This window comes from Hydra viridissima, unplaced genomic scaffold (genome assembly GCF_058129835.1).
Source record: "Hydra viridissima isolate aposymbiotic clone 2 unplaced genomic scaffold, HvirCarnegie_v1 scaffold_3, whole genome shotgun sequence".
Taxonomy (NCBI): Eukaryota; Metazoa; Cnidaria; class Hydrozoa; order Anthoathecata; family Hydridae; genus Hydra; species Hydra viridissima.
In genome coordinates this window covers 9,585,824-9,601,173 of record NW_028324302.1, presented here as the reverse complement: position 1 = coordinate 9,601,173, position 15,350 = coordinate 9,585,824, and the positions used below count along the sequence as shown (strand labels likewise).

The 15,350-nt window shown below is 30.4% G+C and overlaps 1 protein-coding gene across 1 annotated transcript; it reads left to right on the top strand.

Moving 5' to 3' along the window:
* Positions 1–11,167: 11,167 nt before the first annotated feature.
* LOC149890918 (uncharacterized) lies at positions 11,168–13,933 on the top strand. Its single transcript, XM_090080835.1, has 2 exons — positions 11,168–11,542; positions 11,660–13,933. Exons 1-2 carry the CDS (start codon positions 11,281–11,283, stop codon positions 13,672–13,674), a joined length of 2,277 nt encoding a protein of 758 aa, XP_089936961.1. The 5' UTR covers positions 11,168–11,280; the 3' UTR covers positions 13,675–13,933.
* The last annotated feature ends 1,417 nt before the right edge of the window (positions 13,934–15,350 follow it).

Below are 15,350 nucleotides of genomic sequence, written 5' to 3'. Positions count from 1 at the left end.
GTTTATATGGAAAGCGGGCTGGCTCGCTTGCCGAGCCAGCCCGTTTGCCGAGTTCTCGACGTCATCAATATTTTAACTTAATTTTATTTAGACGATAATTCGTCTGACTTTTTTTTCCCGTGAACTTTGGGAAGTCAGACGAGAAAACTTTGGTTTTTGCGCTAATACAATTTTTCATCTACCGGTATAGCAGTCTAAAGTTAATCCCGTCAATAAATACTCCCGGAGTATTTATTTCCTAGGAAATATGTACTCCGGGAGTATTTTTATCCTAGGAAATAATTACTCACGGGAGTAATTATTTCCTGGGATAAAAATACTCCCCCAGGATATAAGTACTCCCCTAAAGTTGAATTTTGAAATATATAAATATAACACTGAATTTGAGGTGGCGCGTCGCATCTCTCTGATGCGTACTGATTAAATAATTTTAAGCGTAACAACATTGGTTAAAAAACAGATGGTTTTTACAGTATTTTTACATTGAAAAGAGGTTGCATCTTTTATTATTTTACTTCCTTTAAAGTTTTCAAAAATATTATAAAAATACCGTGGCACCTCCAAATTTTATCAAGAGGATATTTTTTCTTTCTACTTGTACCGTTTTTTTTGGTAATCGGCTTTAATCGGCATTTTATTGGGTTTCCCATGGTTAATTTTTTATTTTTATTTTAAACAGTTATATCTTGTAGTATTTAGAATCCTTATGATTCCTTGGGATTATCATGAGAAAATCCCTTATTAAAAATTTCTTCCTAATTTTTCTTTTCTAAAAAAATGCTAATACTGGAACCCAGCACTATTTTTGGCCTGCGGTTTTGGTACAAAAAAATAATTAATAGATAAAAGTAATTATTTACAGTTTATAAAGTTTTACAGTTGTAATTATTGTGTTTGAATACAATATTTATAAACAAAAAAAAATTCTTTTGAGGAAAAGGTAAAAGATGCTGAGACTTTAAACATGATAACAAGTGTCCCCGCATTTTCAATACATCAAAGTTCATTTCCATAGGTGATTTACCTGCTAATAATTCGGCTGCAAAGGCAACAGCAAACAATCCACAATTAAAATCATCTGTTTGTTTTTGTACAGGCAGAAAAGTTATAAGTAAGTCTTCATTACTATTAACATTGTTTTTATATAAAGACTGAACACATTTCAAAGAAACAGGATTCAGTGAATCATAAAGACTATCACAAATATTGACTCTTCCATTAGAACAAAATGTAAGAAACCAATGGCATGAACCATTATGCATAAGTTGAATATGTTCAGTATTGACTGGCTGGTATGGATTATTTGAACATTTTTGAGAATTTAGTACAGATTGGAATTCTGCATTTGGTCCTAGCTGTTTACAAATAAGCATTTGGGCAGCATCCATGATGTTTTCATTTAGCCACGAATTATGAGACAACAAAATCTGTTTATCTTCATTTTTAAGATGATAAAGATTTGGAAAATTTAACCATAGTTTTTGAGGTTTTAAAGCCTTTTTTGAGTCAACTGAATTGATTATTTGATGTGATTTCCAAAATGTTTGTTCAACTGTAAACCATGAATGTTTTTCTGCACAAATGATAATCCATGCAGATTTCCATTTTTCATTATTGACAATATTGTTCAAGCAAGCTGCAACTCCACTAAAAGATCCAAATATTTTTAATAACTTTTGAATACTTACTTTTATTCTATTGTTCCGTTGCATTAAACTTGAGAGTTCGTGATCTTGAAATTTAAGGAAAATACGCGGAAGAAACTTTTTTTTTTTGTTGCAAAATGTTTTTAAATCTCTTACAGGTATGATACAATGATTGATATGTTTCCGTAACAATAATGGATGTTTTCACTGCACTAATCAATATCATTTCAACAACTTCGTCAGGTAACATGCACCATAAACTTGTAACTTTTTCTTCAGTTTCAACACAAGAACTCAACATATCATTATATAATGACTTTTTATTTTTATCAATGTATGGCTTAAGTAAAGTAACGTTGTATTTTTTCTTTAGAGTAGTATTTTTTTGGTTAACCAAAGTGCACAAGTTGTTTTTAGAAATTGAATGTACTGTATATGGACCAAGCCATTTAAATGAAAATTTTCCTCCTTTTCTATCTATCCTTTTTTGATTTTTTAAAAGAACTTTATCATTAATTCCAATCAAATGAGGTGCTTGATGGCGTTTATTATAATCTTTCTGCTGTTTATTTTGAGCAGTTTGAATGTTTTTGAATGCGGTATGGTAAACTTTTTCTCGTAAAGAAATAAAAGAAGTAAGAACTGCATCAAAAGTTTCTCTGTCAAAACTTTCAATGTCATGCTTTTTAATATCAACCATTCCGTATTTAACATCTACAGGTAAAGTGGGTTCTCGATTATATAATAGAAAAAATGGTGAATATTTTGTTGAAGTGTGCTTGCTAACACGATGTGCAAATAAAATTCCTTCAATAATGTAGGGCCATTCTACAGCTTTTTCATCAAGAACTTTAACTAATGCTTCTTTTATAGTTCTATTCTGACGCTCACATAAGCCATTAGATTGGGGATGGTAAGCAGAAGTTACCCTTTGCTCAGTTCCTGTCATTGCATGCAATTTTTCGCTGACTTCATTTACAAACTCTCTTCCTTGATCATTAATTTGTATTTTAATGCACCCGTGTCGACAGGTTACTTCATATAAAAAGAGTGCAATTGAATCAGCAGTTTTGTTTTTAAGAGGTTTAGCTTCTGACCATTTTGTGAAATAGTCTATACAGACAACTAAATGTTTAAAACCATCAACCTCTGGCAAATTACAAACATCAATTCCAACTTGTTCCATTGCTTTACTTACAATTGGAATGGAATGCAGTTCTGTTGAAGAACTTATTATTCTACCATGTTTTTGACATTGATCACACTTTTGAATAAACTTTTCTACGTCGAATTTAATATTGTGCCAGTAAAACCTGCTAAAGATTTTGTGATGAGTTGCATCTCTTCCACGGTGCGAGGCCATTGCTTTTGCTTTGGAATTTTCACTAAGACCAAAATGAATGTCAGATATTATCTTTTGCTGTTGATCTTTACAAGCAACGACTAACTTTTTGCTACGGTATAGTAATTGTCCAGATAAAATGCTAAAATTTTTGCAAGCTTTTCGAAAATTAGATTTCTTTCCTTTATCAGCTTTAATTTCTAGAGGATAAACTTTTTCTTTAAGGTACTTTTCAATTGCAACAAAATCAACATGTCTCGCCATTTTTTATTTTAAGTGTGTGTAAAATTTATTTTCGATATTGAAGGAACAATTTTACGACAAGCGATGCATCGCAAAGTCTTCAAATCCTTTTTCAGCCTTGATATACTACTAAGTTCACTTGGTTTTTAATAAGTTTAAGAACTTAACTATAACATAATACTGCTCAATTTACCACAAAACAGAATTTACAAATGTAAAATCAATTGTCATTAAAAGATTGCTTTTCGAATTTAATTTAAATGGTAATAAGTACTCTCATTGGGAGTACTTATTTACTAAAGGGAGTATTTATTTACTAGCTTAAAATGACTGGGGGAGTACTTTTTGACTAGGAAATAAGTACTCCGGGAGTATTTTTTTACAGGGAGTTATTTTAAGCTGCTACACCGGAACAAATATGTTCCTGCGGCTTTTCTCTGATCTTAATGAAATATCGTAAAGTTTCGGGGGGTTAATTAAAGGTTGCGCCAAAATTTAGTTAATTAAATTGTTAGTACTATTCAGAAGCAATATGACAAACGAAAAGGATAATTTAGAGTATGCTTTTAAAATAGTTTGTGATTTATTTTTTATTAAGTCTTTAAAGGATTACCAAAAAGAAGCTTTAATAGCTCTCAGCAATGGCAAAGATTGTTTTGTTTGCCGACCAAAAGGCTGTGAAAAACATTAGTTTGAAAGTTCAAAATACGGGTTTACAAAATATATTCGACGTATAAATATATAAATATATTTGGCAAAATAGTTGATAATTGGTTGAAAATAGTTGATTTTTAAAAAGTTTATTACCCCCGTTCTTAAACATGCGAAACGTAATTATATTTCGCCATTATTCATTTTTTTAAATAACCAAAGTTTTCTCGTCTGACTTCCCAAAGTTCACGGGAAAAAAAGTCAGACGAATTATCGTCTAAATTTTATTTTGCATTAAGCATGGGAATTTCTGCCTTCGAAATCGACGAAATTAAACGAAATTCGTGTTTCAATTTCGGATCGAAATTGAGAACGAAATTTCGATTTTTTGGATTGTTTAATTTCGCGAAAAAATTTCGTATAATTTCGAGTCATTGAAAGTAACGAAGTTGACACGAAATTAAGCATAAGTTTTAATTTCGAAATTCGTGAATTTGTAATGTTTAAAAATTTCGTCTTTCGAAATTCAATATAAATTTCGATACGAAATTGAAACACGAATTTCGTTTAATTTCGTCGATTTCGAAGGCCGAAATTCCCATGCTTATTTTGCATTTATATGAATAAACGAGCTAGACCGGATAGCGATCCGGGCTAGCTAGTTTATTCATATAAACTCAAAATAAAATTAGGTTGAAATAAGGACGACGTCGAGATCTCGGTAAACGGGCTGGCTCGTTTGCCGAGCTAGCCCGCTTTCCATATAAACAGGCCCTTACTGTAAAACAGAAAAAATTGGGTTTTTTTTAATTTGTAAGTTGCATGGTAACTTGAAAGACTTTGTCACGATGTGGTTATATGTATCAAAGCTCAACCGATTTTCGGAAGTTTAATTTAGGCAAAAATGAGCCCTAGCCTTTGTGCGCGAACATGTTTTGCAGAAAATATTGGCTTTATTCTAACCCCAACTCTGTCCTGGAGGTTGTTTATAAAATATATATTTTGATTTCATCAAAAAGTGCATTGAAAAACCTTTCCAACGATACCAAATATGTTGCTTTTTTTTTTTGGCTTTTGAACGAAATATCAACTAAAGCATAAATGCAGTTTTCGCTGAAAAAAACCTGGTTTCCCGCCTTAGTACACTTGAGGAAAGAGCTCGTTCCGCAAGTTCGACTTCCGTAAGCGCTACTTTCGTATGTAGCAAAATAGTTTTATTTCGGAATTCAAATTGCGAAAGGCGACATTTCGTAAGTAGCATTTGCGAAATGAACATCGGCGGTTTTTTTTGCTTCGTAAAATTCGGTACGAAAAAAAAAAAATTCCTGATTCTCAATATCCTTCCGAAAGAATTTTATTTTCCCGGAATTGTAAGAAATATTCCGGTTAACAACTCTAGAATAGAGCGAGCTAATTTTTAAAAAAACAGAAAATCACGGTAAATCTGACAAAAACACGGGTTTCTCAGAAAACACGGAAAACACGGCAAATTACGAAAAACACGGAAAACACGGTTCCGTGTTTTCGTGTTTTTCGCCTGTCCCTAGACATTATGCATCTGCTAAGAAATGATCTATAGACTAAGGGTCTGCGTATCGAAACATATCGTATTACGATACGATGCGATAAGGTATCGGAATGTGCGTATCGTAAGTTTTTTTATATTACGATAACATCGTACCCAAAAAGTTTGCACGATAAAGTTTCGATATTTATCGATTCATTACGATATTTATCGGTCAATTACCTAAATATCGTAACTCAAACGATAACGATACTTATCGATTCATTACGATATTATTTTTTCCGACTAAAAAAATAATTTTTTTAAAAACCTAAATACTGTCATAAAATTGCTGACAAGTGCACTATTTAATGTAAAAAAAAAAGAAATAAACAAAACTTTATTTGTAATTTTGATTTTTTAATTTATTCAAGACTTAAGTTGAAGCAAAAAACAGCTAAAAACAAAAAATAATTTTTTACTTGATAAATTGTTGAAGTGACATGTTTAACACGTTAAGGTTTGTGCCTGTGACTTAATATAAGAAAAAGATTAAAATTTAATCTCAAAGTCAAGGTTTATTGAAATCACTAAATCACTATATGGCAAATTTTATAAACTTTAAGCAGTAAAATAAACCAATGACGCCACTAAGGCAATGAACCAATTTAAGTTAGTCATCCATTTCAACTGCTGATGTAAGAGTTGAAGTAGGAAGTCCCTGACTTGAAGCAGCTGAATTCTGAGAGTTATTGGTAGAAGCCTCTTCAAACAATTCTTCTTTTTCATCCCGACTGGTTAGAAGCCATCTTTTGATCTGGACCTTAGGGTAGTTTTGCTGAATGTACAACAATTTTTCAACTTGTTCAGGCTGCAATTTTGTTCTTTTATAAGAGACAATTCCACCACCGGCAATAAAAGCTCTTTCTGAAGATGCTGAGGAAGCAGGTACACATAGCCATTTTTTAGCAGCTTGAGCAAGGAGAGGAAATTTGTATTTATTTGCTCTCCAAAATTCCAGCACGTCCACACCAACAACCCCTGGGAGTTTTTGAAATATTTCCCATTCAGTGACAATGTCCGACTTTGGAGGTGGAGCCGGACCAGAATAGGAAGTCATATGTGCAGGAGCTTCTTCCATTCCAACATTATAGAAAGGATCATCTTCCGAAATATGACCTTGGATTTCAGCATGTAACCGTTCATTAAATAATGTTGTTGCAGCAATCCATTCCTGATAAGCATTGGATTGAGTAATCAGTGCCTCATAGGCTTCATCAAATCCACCCAGTTTTTTAAGAGCTCTTCCCTTGTACAAGGGATTAAGCAAGTTGACAACAGAGTAAAAAAGGATTTGACAACCAATGTCCGGAAAACGAACATCCAAGTTTTCCACCAGCTTTTGGTGAAACATTTGTGCTGTTGGTAATGCCGCGCCAGCCTTGATGAAATCCAGGCATTTGTGCCTCAGTGTGTAAATGTTTGAGATAACGAGGTGAATGCTTACTTCTTTGTCTGCAGAGAAACATTCTGAAATCTCAGCAACTCTCCTCAGAATAGGCAAAATTTCGTCATAAAAATTGAATTCATCTTCTGAAGGAATGACTGGAGCTAGTTTGGTGTCATCTTTTCCAGGAATGTCTCTAATGGAGCTGAGGATACGACGCATTTTTACAATGCTTTCCAACATCATAAAAGTTGAATTCCAGCGTGTTTTCACAGGAGTGATGATTTTCACAAATTTCAACTTATCCTTGCTAACAACATCACTGTCATCAAGCAACAGCTTTAGCTAAAAATTAAAATAGAATTATAAGAAACATAACATAAAAGTTGACTAGTAATATTTACTATAATAAAAAACTGATATTAACTATGTTATGTTTTTACTTTTTAAATGTTAACATTTTATCAGTTGAAAAATTTTGTCGCACAAAGTGTACTAAGAAGTTTATATTGCGCTTGTATTGTATTAAACTATAAACTAAATTACTATAAAAGCAAAAAAAGATGTTAAACTAGTTACCTCTTTTTTAATTCTTCGCTCAGACAAAGATGACTTGTGGCATCTTGAACTTAATTCAGTTGCTCTTTGGATTGCTTCGTGAAGATCCAAACTGTCAAAACCTTTTGTTTCTTTGACAGTTGCTTCAACTGCCAAATTCAAAAGATGATCAGCACACAAAAGAGATGCATCTACAAAATAGCACTTGTTAATTGCCGCCTTCATATTAGCGGCTGAATCATGGACACACAACGGACGAAACTCCATTATTTCCGGCCAACTCTGAGACATCCCTGAAAAGCAAAGTAAAATTAGTTGTTTGCTTTTTGATGTTTTAAAATATAAACTAATACTTTTGTTGTTATTTTAGATATAAATAAAAGTATTAATTTGTGACATTAATTTTAAACTAAATGGCGGATTTTGCTTATCTAAATAATTCAAACGATTAACTTAATTTACAGAAATTTTAACCTAATAAAAATTAAACACTAAAACATACTTATCCAGACGAAGAGCAATGGCTTCAGCTGTATGTCGTCCGGAAAACGGAGAAACTCCAATCACAAACATCCTTAATCGGAAGTCTTCACTCACATAGTGCAATGTACTGGCTTGGTATGCATCATTGTTTCTACTTTGCCAGAGGTCAGTTGAGATTGCAAATCCAGCGGTCTTTGGCAATTCCTCCTTTAGAATGTCATCCACACAGATTTTCACATTTTTGTACAACAACGGCAACCTAAAATTAAAATAAAAAATTATTGGTATTTCTCGTTACATATCAATATGGTTACCTACTAAGATAACCCAAAAAAAAATTGGTGTGGATTGGTCTTAAAAAAGTAGCTTTTTAAAAAATTTAGTTCTCTTGGAACTCCCATTGAATTGACTCCCCACAATAAAATTTTATTTAAAACAATTAAAATTTTTCGTACTTGAACCGGGAGTATGTTGTTGCAGCCTTCACATTCATTTTTGGGTTGCAGTAGTGAACAAAATCTTTAAAAGCTTCATGTTCAACCAAAGAGAATGGCAAATTTAAACGGGCCAAAAACTTGACAATTTCAATGTCTCCTCTGAGCTGTTCGTTGTCTTGTGGCTTGTATTTGACCCAATGCTTTAGATTTTGGACCTTTTCTGCTGATGGTCCGGAAAGTCTTCCTCGTTTAACTCTACTGCCCAACATTAATGGTGTCTTATCATCTCGGACCTGCTCATAAGCCTCGTCTTCATTGTAGGTCTAAAAATTAATATAAAACCCATTAAAATACCTAATATTGAAACATTCATCAGCATTTATCAAAAGTTATTGATATTTATCGTTAAATCTTGTTAAATCTTGGTATTGTAATAGTAATAATAACTAACACATATGAAAATAAAAGTTAATATTTAAATTAAAAAAGTAAAAACGTTTGTAAACTTTATTGCACCTGTTTTAACTCATCAAAAGCAACATGGCGATTTTCCTCCAGGGCTGCAAACTGAACAGGATGCTTCCTTGTCAAATGTGATCTCATGCCAGATGTGTTCCTGTCCGCCAACTTGCAAATTGCAAAACAATACTTGCATTTCACAGTAACAAGTCGCTCTTCATCTGGTGTAGTACTGACCTCTTCATCAAAGTGATTCCAAATTTCGCTCCTTGACCTTGGCATTCTTCAAAATGTTGTTCAATTACAAATTTAATACTAATTCAAACTAAAATTTTAATATCTTTCCTTATAAAAAAAAATTTATTTTAAGAGCCTAATTATGTACATCTAAGTAATTTAAAGAGTATCCCAAAAACTTTTTCCCAGAGAGTTTTTAAAAACGTTTTTATTACAATTAGCTAGTTAATTTCGGTTCAGTAGAACCGTAATTAAAACCGTAACCAAAACCGAAACCGAAGTTTGAGTGAAGCCGAAATCGAAACAATCTGAAACATGAAAGCCAAATCAATATCAAAATAACATGAAATAACTATTTTACTTAACAGTGTCTCATAACTCATTACAAAAACTTATATATCATTCAAATGCATCTATCTATCAATCGATATTGTAGTTTTCTCGCAACACATCGATGAGATGACAACAATATTCTCTTCAAACAAAAACCTATCTTTACAAATTTAGTCCTTCTTTTATACCAGACAATATCCCTCAAAAACGTCATAAAAACCAACAAGATTATGGAATTAATAAATTTGATAGTTGTTACAAACAACTATCAAAATTATTAACATAACGTTCTAACAAATTTCGCAACGGAACAACTTATCTCTATATATATCTCTATAGAACAATCCAACTGTTTATTTTTTTAAATAAAAACATACCGTTGTGTGACCTAACAAAGTCCTATGCTTTAAGAAAGTCCTAAATTTAAAATTGACAAATTTTGAAGATTTTTGTTATTATTATCAAATATATATATATATATATATATATATATATATATATATATATATTTATATGTATATATATATATATAATATATATATATATATATATATATATATATATATATATATATATATATATATATATATATATATATATATATATATATATATAGATAATAATAACAAAAATCTTCAAACACTCCATAACTATGACATTTTTTTATCATTCAAATTTGTTTGAATAAATAAATATTTGAAAAAATAAAATAGATTTGTTTTTGTAATGATTTATGGGACATAAGGCATTTAAACGATCAGTATGTAACATGATTTGATAAAAAATAGAACATGTGAAAATATTTTAATATTTGATGATCGCTTAAAGAATGATTTGAGAATAGTAACTTGATTCAATTGTCACGTGATTTCAATTAATAATTACTTCAATTTTTGTAATTGATAATTGATTTACCCACAAACGATTAAAACATCAATATAATTAGGAAATCATCATGATCCCACACTAAATAAAAACAAGTTTTCTAAGCTTAAAGAAAAAACCTCCCTATAAAAAGTTTTGGTTCATTACAGTAGTAGTTTGAACCGTAATTTTGCCCGAAACAGAATAAGTAAAGGGTAATTCCATGTCAAAACAACAAGTCGAGATAACCCACCATCTCAGAAATACTTGATTTTTGGCACAAATGTATTTAATACCGTCGTTAGGAATAATCAAAAATAATTTGGAGCCAATTTCATTATTTTGAGAGTTATGGGTCTTTGAAGTTTGAGATTTTTTACATTTTTTTTATTCTCCGCGCTCTTAGCAACGTCTATAGCAACACTTAAATGTTAAAGTATGCACAGTTACATTAACTATATGTTTACAAAATTTAATAGGCATAGAAACTTTTGAAGAAAGAAGTCAAAAATCATTACTTAAAGTTATTAGATCTTATATTTGAATAAAAACTTTAAGATGAAAACCGGGTTTTTATCAATAATTTTTCAGTAAACATGTATAGTTTAAGATTAATTGCAGAAAAGGTATTGATCTATTCATTTTAAATCTTTACAATAATAGTTTATATATAAATACCTGTAAGAGTCAAAAATTATTTCACTGTTTTTTAATGCACATATCTATTTTATTATTGTTTTATTTTTGCAATTTTATTTTTGCATTTTTATTTACCGTTTTGGTTATAATCTCCATAGAGAGATTATAACTAAAACAAATTCTCACAAAAAAATTATAATTTCTCACATAAGTATTATTATATATAATACTCAAATGTTAGAACCATTTGCTCCATTTAATTAGTTAGACAAGAAACCAGAAATTCATTTTTATTTTGAAAATAAATAAGTGTAACAGCTATGATTACACTTATTTATTTTAAAATAAAGTTTTGATTATAATACTCATGTTAGAAATTATTATTTATTTAATGTTGGTTTTAGAAAAATAAAATATTGAAATTAAATATTTTGATAATGGCTGGAACATCACAATGCTCTCTTGGATTGATTTTAAAATCAAATTGTCACAAGTTAACATATACAAACCACATTGGAATAATATTTTTTAAAGATTTAGCTCCAGATGAGCAAAATTTAGTTGCGCTGAGGTCTGGTGTTTCTCCTGATTTGATTATTGACTTATGTTTTCATCATCAAAAGTTCTATCTTGAGAAGTTCCCTGTGTTTCAGAATAAATGCTGTGATCCACTGTTAGTTCACAAAAGATCGTGCAAAGGTTAGTAAAGCTTGTCATAAAGTTTTTTATAAATGTTACTTTGTCATAATTTTAAGGTCTTTATGTTTGTTAATACTAGGCATATTTTATTTTATGAAGTTATATTTTTTAATTTAGCATCTCTCAGAGTAGTCACGTTAAGAACCATAGCTTTAAACAACAGGTTCAATATTGTACCTGGTCAAAAAATTTGTACAAATTGCTTAGTCAAATTAAAAGCTTCCACTGAAATTAATACTGATAACATTGATATTTCTGATGATTACACAAATGAAAGTATAAATAAAGAAAATGTATTTCACGTTCAACAAGAAGCTGATATAAATAAAAATAGACAAGAACTTTCGGATTGTCTCAGTATAATTGGCGTGTCACCAGTCAAGCTTCATGGACAGCCATTTGCGAATCGTATGAGTATTGGGAAAAAAAAAATTAAAACTATTACAACAGTTTTCAAAGAAAAGTTATCAAGTTCTTTAAAAATTCCATTGACAGAAGTTGAAGTTTTTGATAAGGAATATATTCTTGATTTAAAAAAAAAAGTTGTTCAGTTCGAAAATATGTTAGTTTTGATAAAAGATAAACTTGAAAAATGCTGTTCATTTAGGGACAAAATTCAAATATTGACTTTGTGCCCACAAGAATGGTCAATTGAAGCAGCTAGTGAGTATTTTGGTGTTTCAAAGTATCTAATAATAAAATCTAGATCTTTAGCAAAGAAGGAAGGAATTCTTGCAGTTCCACAAACTAAGCGAGGTAAAATGCTCCCTGATCAAATAAATACTTTAGTAAAAAATTTTTATGAAGATGATGAAAACTCTCGCCAGATGCCTGGTCAAAAGGATTTTGTAAGTGTTAGTTGGAAACTCCATATGCAAAAGCGACTACTTTTATCAAGCTTAAAAGAGTTATTTGTTTCATTTAAAGTTCGATATCCACATGTAAAGTTAGGTTTTTCCAAGTTTTGTGTTTTAAGACCTAAATGGTGTGTTTTGCCAAACTCATCAGGAACCCATTCTGTGTGCATTTGTATCTACCATCAAAACATGAAGTTAATTCTCCTACCCGTTAAAATTGATTACCATGAACTATATAAATTTATTGTTTGTGATATGCAAAACAAAGAATGCATGTTACATCGATGTACACAATGTCCAAAAAATACATCTAAATTAGAAGAAAAGCTATTCGAACTAATAGGACAGTTTGAGGAAGAAGATACTATCGAATTTAACCAATGGGTTACTACTGATAGATCAGATTTAGTTATACAGCTTGTAAGCATACCAGATTTTGTAAATATGGTGATGGAAAAACTAGTCAAGCTAACAGCACATTCATATATTTCTAAATGCCAATCTAAATATTTAAAAAATCTTAAAGAAGAACTGCCATCAAATAGTGCAATAGTTCTAGGAGATTTTGCAGAAAACTATAGTTTTGTTGTGCAGGATGAAGTACAAGGTTTTCATTGGAATAATCTTCAGTGCACACTTCATCCAGTAGTTGTGTACTATAAAGAAAATCAAGTGTTGCAATCCACTTCATATTGCATTATATCAGATGATAACAATCATGATGTACCAATGGTTTACGAGATACAAAAATCAATTATCAATAATCTAAAGCAAAAGATACCCAGCATTGTAAATGTGATCTACTTTTCTGATGGCTGTTCATCTCAATATAAAAACTGCAAAAATATTTTTAATCTATGTCAGCATAAATCAGACTTTGGAATAGATGCAAAATGGGTTTTCTTTGCAACCAGCCATGGAAAGCAACCTTGTGATGGTATAGGAGGAACAGTTAAACGGCTTGTAGCTAATGCTAGTTTGCAGAGAGTTTCTACAAATCAAATATTAAACTCACGTGATATGTTTACATATTGCACTAACAACATCAAAGGTATAAACTTTATTTATATTTCAAGTGAAAGTTTGATAGAAACAAGATTATTACAATCTGAACGATTTAAAAATGTAAAAACAATACCAGGAACAAGAGACTTTCATGAATTTATTCCTGTATGTCAAAATGAAGTTAAGATGAAATACTGCAGTGATGACACTATCCCTATCTTGACTTACAAGTTTAAAAATTGTGAGATGCAAAGTGATGTGCAAAGTTGATGTGGGATTTAAATTTATGCACCAACATGGCCCTTGAATCTTAAAAAACATTTGCTTGCTTCCTTTTATCAATTATTTCTTAGAATTGACAGTTTGCATATGTCTATGATATGTATATGACAATATTTTTTCATTTGTTAACAAATATTACCTAATTTTGTTTTATTTTACAGTCCAAAGAAAAACAAAGGAATATGTGAAGAAGTTCACTGATTTGAATATAAATTTGTCAATTCATAAAAACATGGAATTCAAAGAACTAATGTGTTTTGATATTTAAAATTGAGTTTATTTACGGACATGAATACTATTCATAGACATGTATGTCATGAATATTGCATTTTTATACCTAAGTGAAAATACCTCTTATTTTTGACTAGCTCTGAGTGAAAATGCCTGTTTTTAATATTTAAGTATTTTTAATTGAGTTTATTACATATGCATATTGTAGTTTTACACATAAGTAAGAACTCTTACTTTCTGGTTGTGCCTAAACATAAATACCTATCAATTTTCTGTCTCATTCTCAATATTCTTTCAATCAAAAATAAAAATTAAATTTTTTAGATTAGTGAGTCGAAAAACAACTCAATTTTTTTTTTTTTTTTAGGTATTTATATATACTTTAAGAATATGAAGTTTGGAAATATATAGATCATAACCTTTTCTGTAATTCCTCTTATAGTAAGCCTGTTTACTTTTAAATTTTATTAAAAATGCCAGTTTACTCTTTTTGATTTATTAATAAATATAAAAAATTATTATTTCTTAGTATAATTTTATGGTTTAGCATCTAATAATATGTGGAAAATTTCAAATTATGAAATAATATAGTTAAGGTAACAACGTATGTATTGACATTTTCTTGTTACTAAGGACGTTGCTAGGGGCGCATGATAAGTAAAAATGTTACAAAGTTTTGAATTTTAAACGAGCATAACTTTTAAAATATTCCGATTTGTTTAAAACAACTTTGTGGAATTCTTTTTAGCCTAGTTAAGTATCTTTGTTGAAAGAATTAAGTCATTTAGAGATAGTGGGTTATTTTTTTGAAATTTTGTTGTTGTTTTGACACGGAATTACCCTAAAAGGTTGTCGAAGCAGAAATTTTGAATTCGGTTTCGGCCGAAACCGGTAGCGAAAGTTTCCATTCACTACAATTAGCGGCAACATTTCAGCTAGACGATATTTTAATCACATAAGTATTTTTTATTATTAAAAAAGCGGACTTTAATAATGAGTTTTAATCGAATAAACCACAATTGCTACGAATATTTAAAGAATAACTTTTTCTTTTTTAAAAAAATAAAAGTATTTTGGAGCGCTTACCGTGGTGTGACCTAACAAAGTCCTATGCTTTAACACTTTCGCTGTCAACTACGAGTATACTCGTAGTATGTTGGCGTCATTTATTTGCCAACTACGAGAATACTCGTAGTAAGCTGGCGTCATGAGCTTGCCAACTACGAGTAAACTCGTAGTTATACTAACTTATTTCAAACAACATTTGTGCATGACTGGTTTTGTCTGTTCTTTTTTTTTTTTTTTTTTTTTTCTTAGCTTCACATTTGATTTCAGAAAATATTACATTCAAGTTTTTATTTTAAAAATCCAGGGAACCTAACAAAAAATGCGGATAAAGACAGAAATAGCTTAAAACAGATAAAAATAAAACA